Consider the following 23,221-nt stretch of genomic DNA (forward strand, 5'->3'; position numbering starts at 1 on the left):
CCAAACACACAGGTTGCGGAGTCCAAATCGCACAACCAACCGAAACCACCCAATCCTACTAACTCCCAAACAACCAATCAATATTCACGGCCGAACTAATGGACATGGCCTCAGCCCTTCATAATCAGCAATCTAAAAAACACCAAAAATTCCTTACCTTTATCGACTCCCTCAGTGGACTGCAAGCCCTCTAAAATAAAAACACAAAAAAAAACGCCCCAAACTAATAAATCAAATACTTAAAAACTCAAACGACTTAAGTAAGGCAGGCAAACGTAGAATTCATTTGGATCCCCGCCCACGTAGGAATCTACGGCAATGAAAACGCCGATAAAACGGCAAAATTATCCCTTGAAATACCAGAAATAAGCTTAAACTTACCTATCTCAAAATGGCAAAATATATACCTAAACTCAAATAGCCAAATCAGAAAAGTTCTTAAAAAAAAACCTAACTAAAACAAAAATACTACACCCATCCAAAAAAATCGACAGAATAATCACTATACTAAAGACAGGCCACACCAAACTAAATAACCACCTTAAAAATTGAAATCACACGCAACAGGAACCTGCCCACATTGCAACCAACAAGAAACCCCAGAACACGTACTCATTCACTGCACCCACTAGCAAACACACCAGACCACACTACAAACCACCCTAAATCTAAATACGGCTCTTACTCTAGAAGCAATCCTATAACCACAAAATAAAATAGAAAAATTTAAAGCCTTAGGCGTATACTTAATCAAAACAGGACTAATAAGTCGCATTTAAACCCCAATAAACTTACAAATCCAAATCACGTAAACAAAAAAACCTACCACACACAGCTCCCTTAGTTCGCCCCCCAACCACTCTTAGCATTTATTCCAAATCTCAATCTCAAAATTACTGTATAAGCAACCCTTAAACCCACCTCCTGGGTTGCACCACCAATTCCTTTTTCCCCTTTTGGAAACACATTAAATGGTCTGGCGGTCCCGTGTGCGACATACGCTTACAGCCGGAAAGCGCACGTAAAATCTCCAATATAAGTAAGTAAGTAAGGTTGGTAGGTTTGTTGGGACTGGTCTAAAGTTTTTTGATGAGATTTGTTGTTTTTAGGAAATTGGCAAGATAAGAGTATTTTGATATGTCGTTGGAGGGTTGTAAGAGTAGTGTTATGTTGTTTTTGTATTGTGGGGGAAGGGAGTTGTATAATTCTGTCTGTTGTCTGTATTGTGGTCAGTGGTTGAGTATGTGGTCTAGGTTTTCTGGGATATGACAATGGGTGCAGTTTGGGTGTGGGAGGGGGGGGGGGGGGGGGGGGGGCTTTTTTTCCCTTTGTTGGTTGAGCCTGCTAGGGGGGTTGGGATGGGGTTTAGTGGGGAGGGGGGTGGGTGGAGGGGTGGGGAGAGACTAGGAGGGAAGGTTGGGAGGTGGGGATGACAGTAGGGGTTGTGATGGGTGGAATGGGGGTGGAGGAGAGTTGTTTGAGTATGGTTTTGGGGGTGGGGGAGGGTCAGGAAGGGAGCTGGATGTAGAGTTGGAGGTCGTGTTGAGCTCGTAGTAGTCAGGTAAGGAGTTGTAAGTGGTTATGGTTGCCGGTTAGGGAAGGTGTTCCTTTGATATGTGTTTGTTGAGTTTGAGTATGTGTGTTTGTTTTATGGGGCAGGTCTTTTGTGTTGCCGTGTGTCCTTCAGATTAACAGTGGATGCAGTGAAAATAATGTGTGTGGGAAGTTTGGTTGTTTTGAAGGTGAGAAAGACTGTTTGTGTGGTTGTCCTGCCCGGGATAGGTGTGCGGTTGTTTATGTTTTTGTAGTTGATGATTTGGGGTTGAGTTGAGTTTTTGTTAGCCATGTGTATGTATTCTTGTATATCTTCTTGGGTGTCTCTATAGTCAATGTGAATTACTCCTTGAATTTGTGTGAACCAGTTGGGTACCTGCCATGTGATGTTTAAGTCCTCTACGATGGGTTGTCTGCTGGCATGTGTGAGTGTTTCTTGGGAGGGGAAAGTAATTTTGTACCCTCTGCCACATTTGTTTATGTATAATAAGGTCTTCCAGGTCCAAGCCAAAATCAAATGGCACAGGGTTTGTATTATGTGTTGGGGTTAGACCTGGGAAGTGTTTGCTGCTGTTGATGGGTGTAGTGAAGAGTGATGTGGATTGAGGTGGAAGGGTAGGGGTGAGGACATGATTTGCTTTGAGCCTTGACTTGCTAGTGTCCAATTCGAAACTGGGACGATTTTGACACCAGTTTGGTCAAAGTTAATGACTAGGTCAGATAGGATCGATTTTGACACAACTGCCTCCCCCACATTCGAAATGAATTCGTCCCGTTTCTTTCCAAAGTCAGCTGGTATTTTCCTAGCAGCTTTTCTTTTAACAAAATGGTGCCTGATGAGGAAGGAATCTGACCACGTCATATTCAGTAGGATGTGGCCACCATTTTCAGCAAGAAGGGGTAAGAATTGTACCACAATGCCACGTGCAGTAGCGATTACAAAATGCCGGTTAATAATTCCCCAGCTGCTCTGATTTCAGACAAATATTCGTACACAAGTTTGTCCAACTCGCCCAACAACAATGGTCGACCACGTTTCTTATGAGTAAGTTGCATCACTTCAGCTGGTTTGTCTGCAGATTTAGCACTAGCATAAGCCTTCTTCATAACACGCACAGCACTTTCATCCAGACAAACATCTAAAAGTCGCATTCATATTGAGTCGCATTTTTGGCTAGGGGTTAGTGGTCGCATTCTATTGGAGACGCATTAATTTCATGATTTACAGTATTATGTCTAACGAAATAGACGATCTATTGGTGATGGTGGACGAGAATGATGCTGATTATGAGTTTTACAGTCACATGGAAAGGATCATACCCCTCCTACAAGACCCCAAGGAAGAGGACAATATTTTACTTTATTTTTCATCCGACGACGAAGATTACGACAATCTGGGGCAGAACACCCCTCGTCTCCTCTTAATAATCGCGGGCGGGAAGACGACGTTATGGAAGAAGAAGATCAGATACAGCATGACGGTGCCGATCACGCACCAACAACAGCTAGACGACACCATCGACGACCACGATACCCAAGCAGACTACTCGCCGGACATACAGCGATATCATGTGTCGAACATCACGTACCAGTTCAAATTCTTACATGAATTCCTGGATAATGTACAGGGCAGCGCAGACCCCGAACTTGTCCTGACACGAGGTTTCGACGCCCTTGTCGCCCACCTGGGTAATCTGGAAAGTGAGTAAATATTACATCGCTGTTTGCAAATAGTTAGAAGTTGTAATAAACTGAACCAAATTAAAAACTTCACAATCCTAACATTTTAACATTTTGACCAGTTATCATTGTGGGCCCTTATTGTGTATATAAACAGTAATGGCCACGTATTGTCTTCAGATAACACCCGTTTTTGTGCAGGTGAATCGATCAAAATCATGTGCAAAGCACTATAGTGGCAAAAGTGTTTTTTCACGTGCAACTGGTCACGTGGCCATAATACCGCACGTGTTTTCAGCCATACTTGTTAGCAGTCATTAAAAAAAAGGAAAACACAAGAAAACAAAAGTCTTTACGGCCATTTGCCATGCCACGCATTTCAAATGTGCAACGTGAACGTGCCATCGGCATGTTGCAGACGGGAACGTCCTTAGCTGAAGACGCAAGGACGACGGACTGTTTATGATTTAAAGACGCGTCTACAGCAAACGCGTACCACCGCTGATCGCCCTCGGCCAGGTCGACCACGTGTGACGTCACATGCAGAGGATCGTCAGATTGTCTTACGTCACCCCCGTAACCGATTTTTGACGGCTACATCAACCAGAAATGAACTGTTTAGGGGTAGACTGAGTGCGCAAACTGTTCGAAACCGTCCGAGAACTGCTCACCTTCAAGCACGACGGCCATACTGCCGGCCGATTCTGACTCAATTACACAGACGTCAACGTCAATTGTGGGCACAGCGACACTTACGTTGGACTCAGAGGAATTGGAATCAAGCCGTCTTCAGTGATATAATCTTCGATTTGCTGATGGTAGGGCGAGGGCGTGGAGGCGCCGTCATGAACGTTACGCCCAGTGTTGTGTACAGGAAGTTGACAGATTTCGAGGCGGAAGTGTCATGGTGTGGTGTGCTTTCTTTGGCAATGCACGTTCCAGGCTTCTTGTCATCCGCGGCAACCTCAACGCTGCTGCTTACCGCGACCAGGTACTGGCACCAGAACTTCTGCCTTTTATGGCAGCACATGGACCCGGTTTGATCTTCCAACACGACAATGCCAGACCCCACACAGCAATTTTGACAAGGAATTTCCTTCAGAATGCGGGAGTCAAAGTCATGAACAGGCCGTCAAGGTTTCTCGACCTCAATTCCATCGAACACGTCTGGGATGCTCTTGGCAGAAGTCTGCGCACTCTCCAGAACCAACCACAGAATTTGCAAGATCTTGGCATCATTTTGCAGCAACAATGGCTTCGTCTTCCCAATCATGTGTTCACAAGCATCACAAGGTCCATGCGGAGGCATTGTGTGGCAGTTGTCAACGCACTTGGTGGCCATACACGCTACTGAACTTGTGTGCCATCAGATTCTTGTGCTTTGGACTTATGATTTAAACTGTTGATGTTATTACCGAATACCGTAGGTGCTTGGAACAAATTATGATTACCACCGTTCATTAATGTCTAAAGAAGGATTTTAATTATTAATAATTATGTGAAGTTTTTAATTTGACTTAGTATAGTAAACTTATTTCCCCAACTTGTTTTCTGAAAATTACATAGCTGTCTAAATGTCTCTATCAAAACCCAAGGATGTCTGTAGAACACCCCTAGTACGTGTCACATGAACGTTTATTCACCTTTTTTATTTTCGTGTCAACCCCGCGGACATGATTACTCTGTACTTAGAGCAGAGCGATCTCGAGAACCCCGTATGTATCCCTTTCACAAGGTTTTCAGACCTTACAGGTGCCACGATATTGAGAGCGATGGACCATGTGGCCCAGTGCCCGTTTGACTGTACTATGACAGTGAAACTGCACATAGTTAGGAATCCTGACGCTGTGGGTAGGGGTAATGGATGCCGTCTCAGCAAGAAAGAGCTACTATCACTGGAGGCATTTACCATGCATAAAACAACTAGGGGTAGTTGTATCACTAAAATAGAGAATGATGATCATTTATGCTTAGGTCGGGCTATTGCCGTCATCCTTCTTTTCCTGAGGTATTCGTCACTACCACAGAATGTAACCAAGCAGGAACATAGAAAACAGTACACGGAACGAGAAGCGTTACCTGGGGGATGTAGGTGGTGCACAGACCAAAGCCACGGAAGATTTGTACAGACGGACGTCTCAGACCGGATGCGTGTTTGGAAGGTCGTCCCGCGTGGGAGGCGTTTCAGGCATGCTTGAGGGACGAGGCACGCTTGCAGGTACACACTATCACTCCCGGTAAAGGCCCTTCTATCCTGTACGCTCCGCACACCCCTCCTGGTATAGCCGAACACACCTTCTGCATTGATATTTTCTGGTGGCCTGCAAATACTCCCAGGGGTGGTCCAGCTGGTCACTACGACTGTATCAATTCGGTAGTGGGGGTGTACAGTGATAACAAATTTTGCAGGCTATGTCATAGGGGATATAAGTCCGACGATACACATGCCTGTACTAAAGAATATACGTGCGGAAAATGTGGACGTAAGGGTATAAACTGCCCTTACACTTTCCCGCCACAGCGTGGCACGGGGTGACGGTGTTGGTCAGGATTCGAACCTGTTCGGTCAACCGAGACAAAGAGTGTCGCGTATGGTTCCCTAGGAGGGACTGTCACTCGGCTCATATCGCCAACGGTATCTGCCGACAATGTAAAACTGACAAAAATGCGGGTCACGAGTGTCTGAGGGGGCACGGGTGGCCCAGTCGTCTAAGGCGCCGCGATTCGCTGTGCAGAGTTGCGTCCCTTGGGCACGCCAGAAACCTATGATTGTGGGTTCGAATCCCGGTTCACCCCAATTATGTTTCTAGGTTTGTCAGCACCATACCCGTGCTCGTGGGTTTCAACGAAGTGGTAAACGTCTGAGACCTGCATCACTTCGGGCTTTCCTCCCACATTAAGCTGACACGCCGCGATATAACTGGAATACTCTTAAAAGCGGCGTTAAACCCAACTCACTCACTCACTCACGAGTGTCTGAAAGAAGACGATGGCAGAGTGTGTCGTATGTGTAAGAGTCTTCTAGGACCATCGCACCGGTGTCACATGTCTGTCGACATCGTCAAAGAGGAAGATCGTCCAGATTATAGCATGACCAAGTATATCTTTTACGATTTCGAATCCATGTGTGACGAAAATGGTAAACATATACCTAACCTATGCGTTCTCCAGCTCGGTTGCGGCAAGTGCATGGGTACCGAGTCTGAGTACTTGCGTCAGTCATGCCCTTGGCGTGCCGAGAAGAGAACAGCCTGTGTACCGACAGATTTTAAACAGGAAATAGTCATAGACGGTCCTCACACCGGCACACACGTTGGCCAGTTTTTCTCTCTTCAAAATTGCAACGAACGGCTACCGAGAAAACTGTCGCGTCAACGGGGGGAGAGTCTGCCGAAGAACCCAATTTAAAGTTCTACCACTAGCGATGAAGGTGGCAACGATAGCATCGTGGTTGTGGCTCACTATGCCAAGGGTTACGATAATCATTTCATTTTGAAATCACTGCTACCATCTGACACTAAAGCCCGAGGTGATCTTGACCGGTGGTAAAATTTTGAACATGGTTACCGGTAGACTTCTCTTTCGCGACTCGCACAACTATATCCCTACTGCTCTGAAGAACTTCTGTAAGACATTTGGCTTGGCCGGAGGTGAAAAGGGGTATTTTCCCCATCTCTTCAATAAGGTCGGCACAAATCAGTCAGCTATCCTTGACAGTCTACACCCCTCCCTCACACTTTTACGATCCGGATGGTATGTCTCGAGACGGTCGCGCCATTTTTATGTCTGGGTATGGGGAAAATGAGCAAAACTCTTTCAATATGCAGGTCGAACTCATAAAGTAATGTCGGCAAGACGTGGACATCTTATGACAATGTTGTGGGAAATTCATAGACACATTCCTGTCTCTGAACGACATCAACCCCTTTTTTGAGTGTCTGACTTTGCCCCACTCCTGCATGTATACCATAATACCGCCCGGTGGATAAGAGGACAATCATCCACGGCAATCAAAAATATGCGCTGAGTGGTTAGCGTCTCTCGAACGAAACAGAGGTCTGAGGCTGGACCGTGAAGTGTCCTTCAGCTGCGGCGTCGACGGTGGCAATCACGCCTACTACGATCCAACGACCGGACAGAGACAGCATACATACATAGTAGATGGTTACGATCCTGTCAACAAAGTTGTGTACGAATTCCTAGGTTGTTTCTGGCAAGCGTGTACGATGTGTTTCCCGCATAAGCGGAATGTCAAATTACACTAGGGTTCAGGCTCTACTCTGGCTGACAGACACGACCGTACTATGTATCGTTTAGCTCTGGTGCGCCAGCATTCGCAAGTAAAGGCCATACACGCGATATGGGAGTGTCAGTACAAGGCTAGTAGAGGCGAGGAGGAGGACAAACTACCCGACGAGGCTACGGTACCTCTCCAAGCTCTGGACGCTTTTTATGGGGGCCGCACTGATGGTATCCAATTACACAAAAAGTGCGGGGAGGGTGAAAAGATATGGTACCCGTACGTGTGTAAGAGAGGACGCTTTCCTGTATTGCATCCTCGTATTATACACAATTCCTCCTCAGACAAGTTTGTTCGAATTGGAATTGGATGTCTCTTCAAATGCGACATTCTCGCGCCTCGATGTCTCTATCATCCTTTTTTACCATATCGCGCGAATGGTAAGCTTTACTTTCCTCTCTGCCGGACTTGTGCTGAGTCAAATGCCAAGTCAGAATGTCAGCATACCGATGATCAGAGATCGTGGGTGAGTACGTACATGACAATAGAGGTACACAAAGCAGTTCGGGAACTGGGCTATACGGTCAGACATATTTTCTCCGCATGGAACTTTTCCCAATTCGAACCAACGAGCCAGATACTAGCATTGACGGTATTCCTTTCTTCGGCGCGAAAGGATTGTTCGCCAGCTACGTGGACAATTTTTACAAACTGAAGCATGAAGCTAAATTTAAGTGGCTATCCTCCCGAATGTACGACGGAGGATAGCAAGGTCCGTTTTGTCGAGGAAGTATTTCGAAAGGAAGGTGGTAAGGCCAAATGTAGACCTCACATTAACTAGACTTAAGAAATCTGATACAAATCCACTAATTTATAAACAAGAATACAATCAATTACGAAACACTAATGACACTTATAAATCTATATTTACAGATGGATCCAAGGATGGTGGCGCAGTTGCTAGTGCCACTGTCATTGGATCCAGAACAGTATCTTCACGATTACCAGATAATAGTTCCATATTCACAGCAGAAGCACACGCAATTTTAACAGCACTCAAATATATCAAGAACAAATCCAAATATAAAGAATTCATTATTTTTTTCAGATTCACTTTCGTGCACATCCATTTTTAATTGAAATTCTTGAGTTATTTAATGATCTTGCGACTGGCCAATATGACATCGTCTTTTGTTGGTTACCAAGCCATGTTAGTATCACCGGTAACACAATGGCTGCTGCTGCTGCAAAAGCAGCAGTCAACAAATCTGTGACACCACTTCTTTTACCATACACTGATTATAAACCTATAGTTAGATCTTACATCCGTGAGCTGATGCAAAAGAAGTGGGACACCCAAGTGGGCATAAATTAATTACATGCAATAAAAACAAATATTGGTTATACCTACTTGGGTTGTCAGTCCAGATTTGAAGAGGTCATCTTAAGACAATGTCGTATTGGCCATTCACGTTATACTCATGAATATATTTTAAAAGGTGAGGATCCTCCATTCTGCATCCCTTGTGATGAAAGAATCACGGTCAAGCACGTCCTGCTTGACTGTATTGATTTTTCCATCACAAGGGATAAATATTTCAAAGTTTCAGCTATGAAGGACCTTTTTACACAGGTAAGAACTCATTTTATTCTTGGTTTTTTAAAGGAAATAGAATTAATTCATAAATTTTGATTGCTATATTTTGTTAATAACTAAATATTTTTTATAATTGGTGGTATGAATCTATAACTGAGATTGTTAGTGGCTATATCCTCGAAGGGGGTTAAAGTAGTGTAAAATTATTGTCCCCCTGAGAGGGTATGTAAGACCATGTCTTTCAAAGTATGTTTATTTCTGCCCTTTTTTAATCGTAGTATATATTTTCGTTTAATCTGGCTAAATTTGTCATTAATCGCCAACAGCGGAAGGGATGATGTAAATCCGGCGGGGGTGCATGCAGGTAGCAAAAGTACTGTAAGTCCCCATGGACCCTAGCATGGTGATCTACCTTCAGCTGCTGGCGATCTATAGCCCTTTTTTATATTGTACCGTTATATATTGTGATATCTTTTATAGTTGTATGCTAGTTTTATATAGTATTAATCTGTGATATTCTAGTAATTTTACTGTCCATCGATGACAGGTTTTAATTTAAGTATAATATATGTATTAAAAAGTATAATTTCTCGTCACGATATGGCTGAAATATTGCCGATGTGACGTAAAGCTTTAACTCACTCACTCGAAAGGAAGGAGTTCGTCTGGACACTTCCAAAATCGAACACAACCCCGTCATGTGGTCTATAACCAAATTTATGATGAACAGCCACTGGGGAAAATTTGGTCAGTCTTATAACAAGACGTAGTGTCTGTACATCACGAATGGGCGTCTTTTGTACGACCTCTTTCACGACGGTTGTATAGACCTTAAAAATGTCGTTTTGGTCTCTCCAGACACTCTGCTCGTCACCTACTCGCCTGTAGAAGTACACCGAGTTCCACACTTTGCCAGCAATCCCGTAATTGGCGCATGGGTCACAGCGCAAGCCCATCTAAAACTGTACGAGGCCTTAGAGTCTCTCCGTGATGCCGTCTTGTACTTTGACACCGATTCGGTAATTTACGTGGAGAAAGAGAGCTCGGTGATTCTCTAGGCGAGTGGACTGACGAGATAGAAGAAGGTAACTGGATTGACGAATTTGTCACCTGTGGGCCTAAAAATGATGCTTACCGTCTACACCAACCCCCAACCCCCCTCCCCCATGCACGATCCGAGACTTTACCTTAAACTATCACGCCTCGGCTCTTTTGAATTTCAAGGCCTTGCTCAGGACAGCTCTTCAGGCTCCGGACGCTAGAACAAAAATCCGCGTCAGATACCCACATTTTCTCAGGAATGACACCAGTACCACGTGATTCGTCGATCCGCCCTTTTCGACCATATCATCCCGTGTCTTGGAACAGTAATAGTCCATCGTCCCCGCGACGCACTCGCTATTTTAGTCTTACAAACACCCTGTTACAAGTATGCTCGGTCAGTTGGTGTCTACCCCCAGCCCCAGTATAGTACCTACCACTATGTCTCAACAATCAAACGACAGGATGTGTAAGAATGTGGACATGTTCCAGGTCAGTAACCCCTGATTATCGCCCTGTCACACGTCATGGTAGCTCTCCGACACAGCCTGAACTCCTCAAACCCCGCCCCACCACTCCAACAACACCACCACCACCACCATCACCGGACGGGTATTCCGGTGACAACTACCGATCAAACCAACAGCAGCAACGATGAAGAGCATCAACCTACCACCAGCAAAACCAAGCATAACGACCAAACACAACAACGGAAACAGAAACCAGCCACTTTCCAACACGGCAAGAAAAGAAACGCCGTACCGAGCGACCACGACTTCGAAACACCGTCATCCTCGATGGGTAAGAATGCACCTCTCGTCAAGAAACATAAGAAAAAGGCATCCCCGTCGACGGAGATGGGGGATGGGGTGATAAACGAGAGGACCCCAGGTTACTCTCGGCGCATTACGCGAAGAATAAATCTAGTACGTCGGCTGTCGGCAAACACTGAGAGGAAGAAGAAAGAACGGTCGAACTGGACGCTGAATTGCAGAGACTCGTGGCTGAGTTAATGGGAAGTGACAACCAGGTGTGAACATTTTACCCAGTAACGTTTTATGGACAAACAGGTCGTGCACCCTGCCAACGGTGTTTACGATCCTCGTGAGTGTCACATTGCTATAATGATAAATGTTCTTGCCATAACAAATATTCATCGTGTGAAATAAATGAACAGATCGAGTGATCCGTTGAAATGTATCCTACGATCAAGTTGTTTTCTCCTGTCCAGTGGCAAACACGCTATACCACGAGTATTGGTCTCGGGTTGGTAAGGGGTGGGTCAACTGGGACAGGGTTTAGGTAAAGCCGGGACATACTTTTCATAAATGTGTGTCCCACTTTTGGTAAAGGTGAGACGTAATTTAGAATATCGAGTCATACTTTAAGAGCAAGCCATCATGCAATAAAACGGTCTGTCACATTTTTGGAATGGTCTGTCATACTTTTGGTTGGGTTATACATTCTATTATCTTTTTTAGTAGTAAAATGTGCTGTAAAGACACACTACCAATGGCATACATTCGGAACAGTCTGTCATACTTTTGACACGATCTGTCACGCTTTTAGAACACCCCGACATACTTTTAGAATGGTTTGTCTCACGTTTGTTAAACTCGTACAAGATTTTGTGAAAGTCGGTCGGGATTTTGCTAAAGGCGGACGCGGTTTTGGTATAGTCAGGCACAGTTTTGTCAAAGACGTCTTCGTCCTGGATAAAGTCAAGTATTCTTAATAGTAAGGCCTTTCTCGTAGAGAGACCAGATGCGTCAAGACCCCACTCCTATCGTTACGACCTGTGAAGATCCGGGGTAGAATAGGTCTTCAGCAACCCATGCTTGTCATAAAAGGCGACTAACGGGATCAGGTGGTCAGGCTCCCTGACTTGGTTGATGCATGTCATCGATCCCTGTTCATGATGTAAATCACTGGATTGTCTTGTCCAGACTCGATTATTTACAGACCGCCGTCATATAGCTGAAATATTGCTGAGTGCGGCGTAAAACAACAAACCAAACCAAACCAAAACACCTATCGCTACTCGGACAATGGATATGGCAGGCTATCGCATACCCAGACAGGAACGGCTAGTGGACAGATCCTATTTTCAATTGGCACTTGTGAAGAGCAACACCCCCTGTTGTGAGTGCTGGGTAACGTTGGAATTGTTTGTAATACAATGGCTGATGCTGCCGCAAAAACAGCATTCAACAAATTTGTGACACCACTTCTTATACCATACAGTGATTATAAGCCTGTCATTAGATATTACATCAGAGATCTAATGCAGAAGAAGTGGGACACCCAAGTGGGTTTCAATAAATTACGTGCAATAAAAGCAAATATCGGTTATACCTACTTGGGTTGTCAGTCCAGATTTGAAGAGGTCGTATTAAGCGAGGTATTATTGGCCATTCTAGATATACTCAGGAATATTTATTAAAAGGTGAAGATACCCTAATCTGCATCCCTTGTGATGAAAGAATCACGGTCAAGCATGTCCTGCTTGACTGCATTGATTTTTCCATCAGAAGGGATCAATATTTCAAAATTTCAGGCATCAAGGATCTTTTTAATCAGGTAAGTTCTCGTTTAATTCTTGTTTTCGTAAAAGAAATTCAACTGATTCATAAATTTTGATAACAATGTTTTGTAAATAAATAAATTCATGTTTATAATTGGCTGAAAAAATCAGTAACTGAGATTGTTAGTGGCAATATCCCCGAAGGGAGTTAAAGTAGTGTAAAATTATTGTCCCCCTGAGAGGGAATGTAAGACCTCGTCTTTCAAAGAATATTTATTTCTTCCACGTTTTTAATAGTAGTATATGTGTTATTTTGATGTTTGGCTAAATTTGTCAGCCATCGCCAACAACTGAAGGGATGAAGTAAATCCGACTGGGGTCAATGCAGGTAGCAAAAGTACTGTAAGTCCCCATGGTCCCCAGCGCGGTGATCAACCTTCAGTTGGTTGCGATTTATAGCCCGTTTTTATAATGTGTTGTTGAATGATTAGTTAGTTATCTATTTTTACTTGTTCTCAAACTAGTCTGTGATATTCTAGTTATTTTACTGCTCTTCGTCGGCAGAATCTAATACAGTTTACTATATATTGTTAATGTCAAATTTTGTTTCGTCACGATATGGCTGAAATATTGCCGATGTGACGTTAAACTTTAACTCACTCACTCACATTGAAGTCGATTGATAGGCGCCGCTCATAATGAAAGTTCCTATAATTGTACCGTGTTGGCAAATCAATCACTGAAACCTGTGGTGAACACACATGTGCTCGTGGGTACATGGGTACAATGTGTGAAGTCCGTTTCTGATGTCCCCCGACGTAATATATATTGGAACACAGCTGAAAGCAGCGTAAAACAATATTCACTCACTTTAAAGTCAGATCAGTATCCCCCTTAGAAACTTTGTTGTTTTGGTGAAAATCGTGTCTCAAATAGTGCAGGATGAAGGAATATTTACAAGCTTCAATGTCAACCAATGGTATTCTCAATGATGCAATAGGGCCTCAATGATCCCATGACGGCTAAGGGACACGTCTCTTCATTCGACCTAACAAGACAGAAATAAAATGTGTTTGGTAAAGGGACACTCTTCTTAATGTTCTTTATTCCAACAGATGTCTTCACGATGACCGCACATTGCCTTACTGCAGTAACAAGATCATATGATTGTGGAAAGAGTTTGTCTCGTTTATTTATAATCCAGGCTTATTAGGCTAAATGCTGTACAAGTCATTTCTCTTTGAGACATTCACAAGCCACGCAAGTTAACCATGTATCCAATAAAATAAATATTTTTACATTATATACGTGTATCTGGTTTAAGATATATACCTTCAAGTTTACATTGCTGTATGCAACTGAAGCTCCACCGTGTAGTTAACGCTTCGTGTCTGGTTAATATACAAATACATATAATTATCACATGTGGGATATTTAGCCATCAGATGTAATCCTTTTATCAATTTTGAACACAGGGAATGAAAGTTCAAAATGATAAATTAACTCAGAGGTTCTCACTGATTGGATGCAGATTGCCCAATGGGTGAGGTACGTCAATGGTCCTTTGGTCAACTGGAAATGTTAGATTCTAAAGTTACAGAAAACGTGTTAAAATGGACAAATACTGAACCTTTCTTTTTTACACTCGAAACTCTCTGGCGAGTTCCCTGTCATACCCTGTTCTTAATACCAACTGATAATAGATCAAGGAAGTAGGAATACAATAATACATGCTGATCCGGGTTTAAACAAAGTATCACAAATGCTATGTTTGGGCTTTGTCCCGGTGTTCAATCCTGAGCTTGATGGCTTCTTTTGGCACAAGTCGTCCTATGGTTAGGCAGTCCAGCTCCAACATTTCCTGTAACGAAGCATCTCATGTAATCTTTAAACATCTGTATCTTACTTACGATGTTGAGGTCGACAGAGGTCGACAACCCAACGCAAAGATCATTTTGTGGCTCTTCAGGCACGACGTCATCCCTTCTGGACAGCAACTAACCTACGGAACGACCTCCTGAACGCCTCGGGGGTGAATGTGTCCACTCAGACGATACGGAATCGTCTTCACAATGCAGGTCTCTACTCGAGAAGGGCATGTGTCCGAATCCCCCTGACAGTTCGACACCGGCGGGAGCGATTGGAATGGGCTGAAGATCATGTCACTTGGACACGGAACGATTGGGTTCCAGTTATGTTCACCGATGAGTCCAGGTATTGTTTGGACTTTACAGACAGGAGGCAGCGGGTGTGGCGACGACAACGTGAACGTTTCCATGATGCCAACATCAGTGAACATGACCGTTATGGTGGTGGTTCCATTATGGTCTGGGGTGGAATCAACAGAGATGGAAGGACAGATCTTCATGTCCTGGAGAGAGGAACAATGACGGGGGTGAGGTACCGGGATGAGATCCTCGATGTGTACGTCAGACCCTACGCTGGTGCTGTTGGCCCTGAGTTCATCCTGATGGATGCTAACGCCCGTCCTCATCGCGCCAGGGTGGTTGAGCAGTACCTTGAGCAGGAGACAATTGTCCGCATGGATTGGCCAGCGCGCTCGCCGGACTTGAACCCGATTGAGCATGTCTGGAACATGCTGCAGGTTGCCCTTTCACGCCGTAGAGCACAACCAACGACTTTGGCAGAGCTCGGACATGCCCTCGTGGAAGAGTGGAACAACCTTCCCATTGGGAACATCCGGGTGCTTGTTGACAGCATATCTCGACGTTGTCAGGCCGTCATTGATGCAAGGGGAGGTCATACTCGATATTGACACTTCATCGACTAAGTGTAATGATGGACTATCCCTCATAACTGTGTAATTCTTTCTCTTGTTTGCTGTTAACATTTTTTAATGAAATGCCTTTTGGTGTTTGCAGATTTCAAACATTCCATATTGATACAAGTTCATGCCGTTCATGCATTTTCATTCATAACATGATTAAACACGTTTCTGAGTCAGAGTCATGTCTTTTGTTATGTTTGTGGTAACTTACACACATATCACCTAGTGATCCTTATCAAATTTTGAGTAGTATAGTTACATCTATATCTTCAAATGTTTAGGACACTATGTCCGTTCAATCACCATCCAATGATTAATCCACCTGAACTAGAACTATAGGAGACCAGCCTCAGTAAAGCTTTCAAAAGGTTTTATCGTAGACATGTGGAGAACATTTCCAAATTTGACGCATTTGTGACAAATATGATGTCCAAAGCAATTCCCTATTGTGACTTGTACCATATGCTCCCGTGTATTTTATAGAGAACAATTGACTTGACTTTGTATGTTTTTGTTACAGGTGCCACCCGTATGACACCATACGCTCATCTTTTCACAAAAACACCTTGTATTGTCACTATTTGAAAGTGATTCATAAACACGTGCTCATGTATCGATTCCACTTCCAGCAGATATTTCTTATGATTATGGAAAGGCTTTTGTCGCTTTTATTTATATGCAACACATTAGTTGGCAGACACGCAAAGTGGTTTTTGAATGACCTGAATGAAACTTGCTAGAACAGCCATTTTGCCAGAGCCTAATATCCCTTTAGAAACACAGATGAAGCAAAACACCCTCACAGGCATATCAGGCGGTCTGACGAACTTGACCTTTCTGAGGACATGGATGAGGGCAATCTTCAACGCACACATGACAAATCTGCCTGCGAGACACTGGCGTTGACCATAGCCAAATGGAAGCCATGCAAGTGGGTTAATGTTCCCTTTCCATCTGAGGACAAGGAAAATATGCACTATAAGTTTATGTGATAGTTAATAAATATTTCATTAGTGATACTGTTTGTGTTCTACTGTAGTTTGTCCTGAAGCAGGTACTTTGAATAACACTGTATTTCTGTTCTCCCATTTATGTATGTGAGTTTTACTTAATCATTACAGTTAAAGTTTCTAGCATACATTCTAGTTCTGGCAACTAATGTTCCCTGCATATTATGACACATTTAATTAAATCTATTACATATGAAATAATTCTAATACAAACACCTTATTAAAAGATTACTATAATTCCATTAATAATACAACTGCAAACAAATCTTAATACTAACATTTCTTCAAATAAATCTGTTGCTACTAATAAATATGATAATTATCCATATTCTACTCCTGTTATTGAAATCAACCTGAACTATAAATGGTACTCTTAATTCCTACTACTACTACTACTACTACTACTACGACGTCAATAAACCTACAACAACTTCTTTTACATCTATCACTGCTGTGCCTGCTATCTGTCCGAGTCATCTGAGGGGCTACATATCACTGTGCAGGGGGGCACGGGTGGCCCAGTCGTCTAAGGCGCCGCGATTCGCTGTGCAGAGTTGCGTCCCTTAGGCACGCCAGAAATCTATGATTGTGGGTTCGAATCCCGGTTCGCCCCGATTATGTTTCTAGGTTTGTCAGCACCATATCCGTGCTCGTGGGTTTCACCGAAGTGGTAAACGTCTGAGACCTACATCACTTCGGGCTTTCCTCCCACATTAAGCTGACACGCCGTGATATAACTGGAATACTGTTAAAAGCGGCGTTAAACCAAACTCACTCACTCACTGTGCAGAGTTGCATCCCCTAGGTGTTCCGGCGGAAACCTATAATCGTGAGTTAGTGTTCCAGATCGGTCCTGAATATGTTTCTATGCTTGTCAGCACCACAGATGTAAACAGCTTTTTATCAGCATCATCTATGATTTCCTCCCACTGTCGCCCCATGACATAACTGAATACGTACTAATCAAAGCGGCGTTAAATTCAAACTCCCTCACTCATAATTACACCAGTCAAGTACACATGCATGTATGGTTACCACTGTTCGTAAAATAAAACCATTGCATATACTTACCGATCGGGCTGAAAGGCATCTGGTTCATCAAAATGTTCTGGGTCTCTTTGCATCTCCATCAATGGCACGATTACAATTGAACCTTTGGGGAATGTGTAACCCTTGATGGTAATTGCGTTTGCTGTTTCTCTGCCCATTCTCCAATTAAAAGATGTGTAAAGCACACAGTGTTATGGGTGAAATTGTCGCAGAAAAAATAATAGTAAAATATAAATAATTATACCCCAGATATCTGATTTTGCAGCTTCAGCTGAAAATATATCTCGTCTCCATACAAAATCCAATACTTCAACAGACACCCACGCCCCCGCCGGAATATGAAATGCTCGGTCTCTAAGTTCTCGAATAATCGACCCGTGAAGATTCCGGGGTAGAATAGGTCTTCAGCAACCTATGCTTGCCGTAAGAGGCGACTATGCTTGTCGTAAAAGGCGACTAACGGGATCGGGTGGTCAGGCTCGCTGACTTGGTTGATGCATGTCATCGATCCCAATTGCGTTGATCGATGCTCATGATATTAATCACTGGATTGTCTGGTCCAGACTCGATTATTTACAGACGCCGTCATATAGCTGGGATATTGCTGAGTGTGGCGTTAAACAACAAACCAACCAACCAACTTAATAAAATCACTTAAAATCTCATAGACTACTTACAAGGGTATGGGAGGGAAAAGGCGAAGTGTTGCTCTGATGAAGTGATCAAGATATTCGATCTCCTGTAGTTTTTCATAGGTCGGTTCCTCCTGTTGCAAAAACAGATGAGCATGAAAGTATGGCACTGTTAATATCGGACATTTAGGCAAGAAACTGGCATCCCCGTGGGCACCAATTGTGCCCCCCTTCTTGCTGATCTTTCTTTATGCATACGAGTCGGATCTGGCAACTCAAAACACTGGCAATTGGTCAAGACGTTCAATTTCAGCTTTCCATATATCGATGATCTGATATCGTTTAATGATGTTCAATAGCCAATTTGCTTCCATTCATTTACCCACCTAAGCAAGAAATAAAAGTGAGTAGTTATGCTGCCTCATCTGATTCATATTTAGATCTATGCATAATGGTTCAGAGTGAGCAAAAACTATCCACAATAATGCGGGAAGCGAGGGATGACTTCAACTTTCCAATTGTCAATTTCCCCTTTAAGTCTTGCAATATTCCTGCAGTTCCCGCCTTTGGTGTCTACTATTTCACAACTTTTGAGGTACAATCGAGCAAGCTCCCTCTACGGCGATTTTAAAGAACGCCCCATGACTCTTGCTCAAAAAACACCTTTTGGCCTGGTATATGTCACAGTAATGGTGTTCTAATGAAATGCTCACCATGGTTGCAACTAACCGATTTTGTATTTGTATATGTTGGATGCAATTCATCATGCATTCTAGTTCTGTTACGGTTTCAAGCGAGTAGTGTAACCTCCAAAATAAAGTGCAGTCAAAGAGTTATTCAGTGGAACTGCAAACATGAAGCTTCCTGATAAGAGATGTCAAGGAAATGGATACTGGTCTTTACAATACTAAACATCTGCTTGGTCTTGATGCTGTGGTGATAATGGAACTGAAAACTACACTGATATTTAAACTTTCATCAACATGTGAGTGAGTTAAAGCTTTACGTCACATCGGCAATATTTCAGCCATATCGTGACGAGAAATTATACTTTTTAATTCATATATTATAACTAAATTAAAACCTGTCATCGATGGACAGTAAAATTACTAGAATATCACAGATTAATATTTAAAATAGCATACAACTATAAAAAGATATCACTATATATAACGGTACAATATAAAAAAGGGCTATAGATCGCCAGCAGCTGAAGGTAGATCACCATGCTAGGGTCCATGGGGACTTACAGTACTTTTTCATCAACATGTGATTTTATGCCATCTTAAGCGTTATATAATAATGTTTATTGCATACATCACCGATTAATGAGCGTATTTCCTCCAAAAGCTTCTTCTGAATATCGGGATGAGTAGCCAGGACATGGGATAGGAAGGAGAGAGATGCTCCTGTGCCATCAAAGGAGCCAAGGAAGAGTATACCCTGTGCATACATTTCATCTGATGACATATCTGGAAGATAAAACGTACATTCTATGTTTAATACATCTTAAGTATTTAACAAAAGAATAATCAGTATTATTCACTGGAAAGTGGCGAATAAATATAAAGAGCTACTGCATTGGGAATAATCCTGTTTGAATCTATGACACACAACAATACCAGAATAAATGCAACACTGAAACTTCTTGACAATGTGTAAGAAGAACCCTTTAGCTAATGCTCACGTTTAGATGCACACCTAGCTGTTGTTCCTTGAAGAACATTATTCTCCTCTGCGTCAATCAGTATTTGAAGAAAATCCATGTTTTTCTACAATATGAAAGTGATAGTATGAGGCTACTTGCTAAACATTATGGTCCTGCTATCAAGTCTACGTTCTTTTAATAGAAATTTACATGAAAATGACCACTTACTTGTGCATCTCGCTGCTTTTTTCGTTCGTCAATAATAGTTTTTGCTAACGTTGTCAAAAACTGGACAGCACTTGGTTTAAGAGAGCATACTCCACAAATCCCCAGCAGTGGTTTAATGACAGGAAACGCAACTGAGAAAATAATCGATTATATCGCATAATGGCGTAATCTTTTATTTGAAAAAAAAACCATACTAACTAGAGCATAATGAAATAAGACATTGAATTCATAATACATGGCCCAAATGTATTGTACACTTTTACAATGGCTTTACATTTGTAACTAATGCTTGACTCTTGCTTGTCACCCATTCCACAATATTATAGTATCACCAGTTAGATAAGCCCCGTTAATTGTGCTAAAGGTACAATATAGATTTTGGGGACAACATTTTCGACCATTACATATTAAAATGTCATGTTAACTGCCCATTGTAAATGGCTGCAATATTAGTTTGACATTGAAAGTGGAAACGTTTCTTGCCTCTTACCAGATAGATATAATAAATTTCTTTTGAAGAATCCACTCTTAAATATCTGAGTTGCGTTGATGACAAGGCGGCGGCTAAGATCTTTCTGGGAGTTTATTTGAACCCCAAAAGATGTACTTGCAATTGTGTCCAAGGCATATGGAATGAAATAGCTGATAAAAAAGTGTATCAATGTTGAATATGCAACGTCAACGCCAGAAAACAGTTAGTATACCTTAAACAGTAAATAGTTTATAGTTTTACGTGAGTAATGTTCCCTTTGCACCCAAAGGAATCTGTTCGGCGCATTCTCGTTAACGTGACATTAACGTTTCATATATATATTTATGTGAAATGCTGATTAAGTTTGAATACATAACAAATTCCGTTCGTTAACATACCAAACTGAAACCGGTTGCAAATCTGGTTGTGCATAAATAATGATATATGCCCAAATATGGGCATTTGTGACATTTCTATGCATACGCGTAAACAACATGTTCCTGCTGTTGTGTGTGTGTAAACATGACAGCACCATCGCTCAAGATCCTTTTTTAGAATTTTTTCAAATTATGGTTCTTCAAGCGGATTGTTGTTAGTACGCAGGACAACTTTAAGAAAACTTTAAAAACTTAATCAGTGCCGCGCTTTGAATCTCGGACCAACACTCGGTCATACAGTCTTGGGGGTAATTTCTATCATTCTGAATATTTATGCAAAGATCGAAATATGAATCCAGGAATGAAATAAGGGCGCCAAAATCCTTTCAGATTTATAAGAAATCTATGCCAATAGTCCGTAGTACGATTCCGTCTATATCATGAGCATGTGTCTATGAATCACTTTCAAATAGTGATAATACCAGATGTTCGCGAAAAGGTGATCGCATCCTGCCCCATCGGTGCCACCTGTCACAAACACATATAAAGTAAAGTCAATTGTTCGCCTGAAAAGACACATTTGGAACAAGTCAAAACAGGGAATTGCATCGGACATCATTTTTGTCACTGATGCAGCAAATTTTGAAATGTCCTCAACATATCTACGATAAAAAATTTTTTTAAGCTTTTCTGAGGCCATGAATGTTAGAAGCTTGATCAAACATTCAAAAGTTGTGAAATAGTAGACACCAAAGGCGGGAACTGCAGGAATATTGCTAGACTTAAAGGGAAAATTGACTATAAGAAAGTTGAAGTCATCCCTCGCTTCCTGCAGTATTGTGGATAGTTTTTGCTCACTCTGAACCAGCGTTAGCTCGTCACGCCGAAGACCCGGGTTCGATTCCCGACATGGGTACAATGTGTGAAGCCCATTTCTGGTGTCCCCCGCCGTGATATTGCTGGAATATTGCTAAAAGCGGCGTAAAACCATACTCACTCACTCACTCACTCTGAACCATTATGCAGAGATCTAAATATGAATCAGATGAGGCAGCGCAACTACTCACTTACTTTTTGCTCAAGTGGGTAAATGAATGGAAGCGAATTGGCTATTTGACCATTATGGAACGATATCAGATCATACGGTAAGATGAAGTTAAACGTCTTGACCTATTTCCAGTGTTTTGAGTTGGCCAATCCGACTCGTATGCATACAGAAAGAAATCAGCAAGAAAGGAAGCACACTTGGTGTCCAAAGAGATGCTAATTTCTTGCCTATATGTCCGATATTAACTGTGCCATAGTTTCATACACGTCCCGCTTGTCATACAGTTTTGTCACTCTGAATCTTTATGCATAGATCAAAATATGAAACAATGGAGGCGGTCTCACTCTCCTTTGTTTCTAGTTGGGTAAATCAGTGGAAGGGAATTGGCTATTTGATTAGCTATTGAACGATATCAGATCATCGATATACATGAAGCTTAAGTTAAGCCTCTTGGCCAAATTCCCTTGTTTTGACTTTGCCAATCCGAGCAGAAATTCTGATTCAAATGCATAAAGAAACAAGATCAGCAAGAATGTGAGCACAATTGCTGCCATGTGGTTGCCTACTTTAATATTATTTAGATCATCCTGAAAGTGGTGCTTATCCTGTCGACAAAGAATTTGAAGAGGAGTGGTTTGGTAGAATACCCGCCTTCGATTCCCCAAATAAGTGCAATGTATGAACCTGCCTTGTTGTCGCATAAAGCAGCGTAAAAATACTTTACTTTAAAATCCTTATGTCTCAATTCTACACACACATTGGAAAGATGTGGGAACTAACAATCGTAGTCATGTACATTTGTAGACTGTTTTATCATGGTTTTATCATACACAAAGTAATACATACTCTCTCACACAGCATGCTTCCTGTTTTCCCGCAGCCACGCCTAGGTTCGCTGATAGTACTGCTGCTGCTGCGTTCATATGTCTACACATCTGCAATTCAGAACATACATCACTATAGGCTGCATAACAATGGAATATACACAAAATATTTCAAGTAACAAAGTCCCTCCTCTGATTTAGTCTTTGTATATTAGATGACAAAGGTGGTCCTTGTTTCGCAGTATTGATCCGCTGCAGTGGGGGACTTATAATAAAACGTCACATCAGTAGTATTCCAGCCATAACGTAACGAGAATAGTTGCAGTGATCACTCACTGAAGATACAAACATTATGTCATTAATGCCACAACCGTTGCATAAGTCAGTTCTTCTCAGATACATATCGCAAATGCGAATATTATAGATATTTTAAAATGCAGAAAAATATTTAACTGATGTAAATATAAGAAAATGCAGAATATCATTGACACAATTTAGATGCAGCTCA

At 42.3% G+C, this 23,221-nt stretch overlaps 1 protein-coding gene across 1 annotated transcript; it reads right to left on the reverse strand.

Moving 5' to 3' along the window:
• Positions 1–13,813: 13,813 nt before the first annotated feature.
• LOC125381080 (cytochrome P450 3A19-like) lies at positions 13,814–17,876 on the reverse strand. Its single transcript, XM_048397275.1, has 3 exons — positions 17,506–17,876; positions 16,228–16,378; positions 13,814–14,497 (listed from the first exon to the last, which is right to left on the reverse strand). Exons 1-3 carry the CDS (start codon positions 17,640–17,642, stop codon positions 14,402–14,404), a joined length of 384 nt encoding a protein of 127 aa, XP_048253232.1. The 5' UTR covers positions 17,643–17,876; the 3' UTR covers positions 13,814–14,401.
• Positions 17,877–23,221: the final 5,345 nt, after the last annotated feature.

This window comes from Haliotis rufescens, unplaced genomic scaffold, assembly GCF_023055435.1.
Source record: "Haliotis rufescens isolate VD_foot unplaced genomic scaffold, xgHalRufe1.0.p SCAF_17, whole genome shotgun sequence".
Taxonomy (NCBI): Eukaryota; Metazoa; Mollusca; class Gastropoda; order Lepetellida; family Haliotidae; genus Haliotis; species Haliotis rufescens.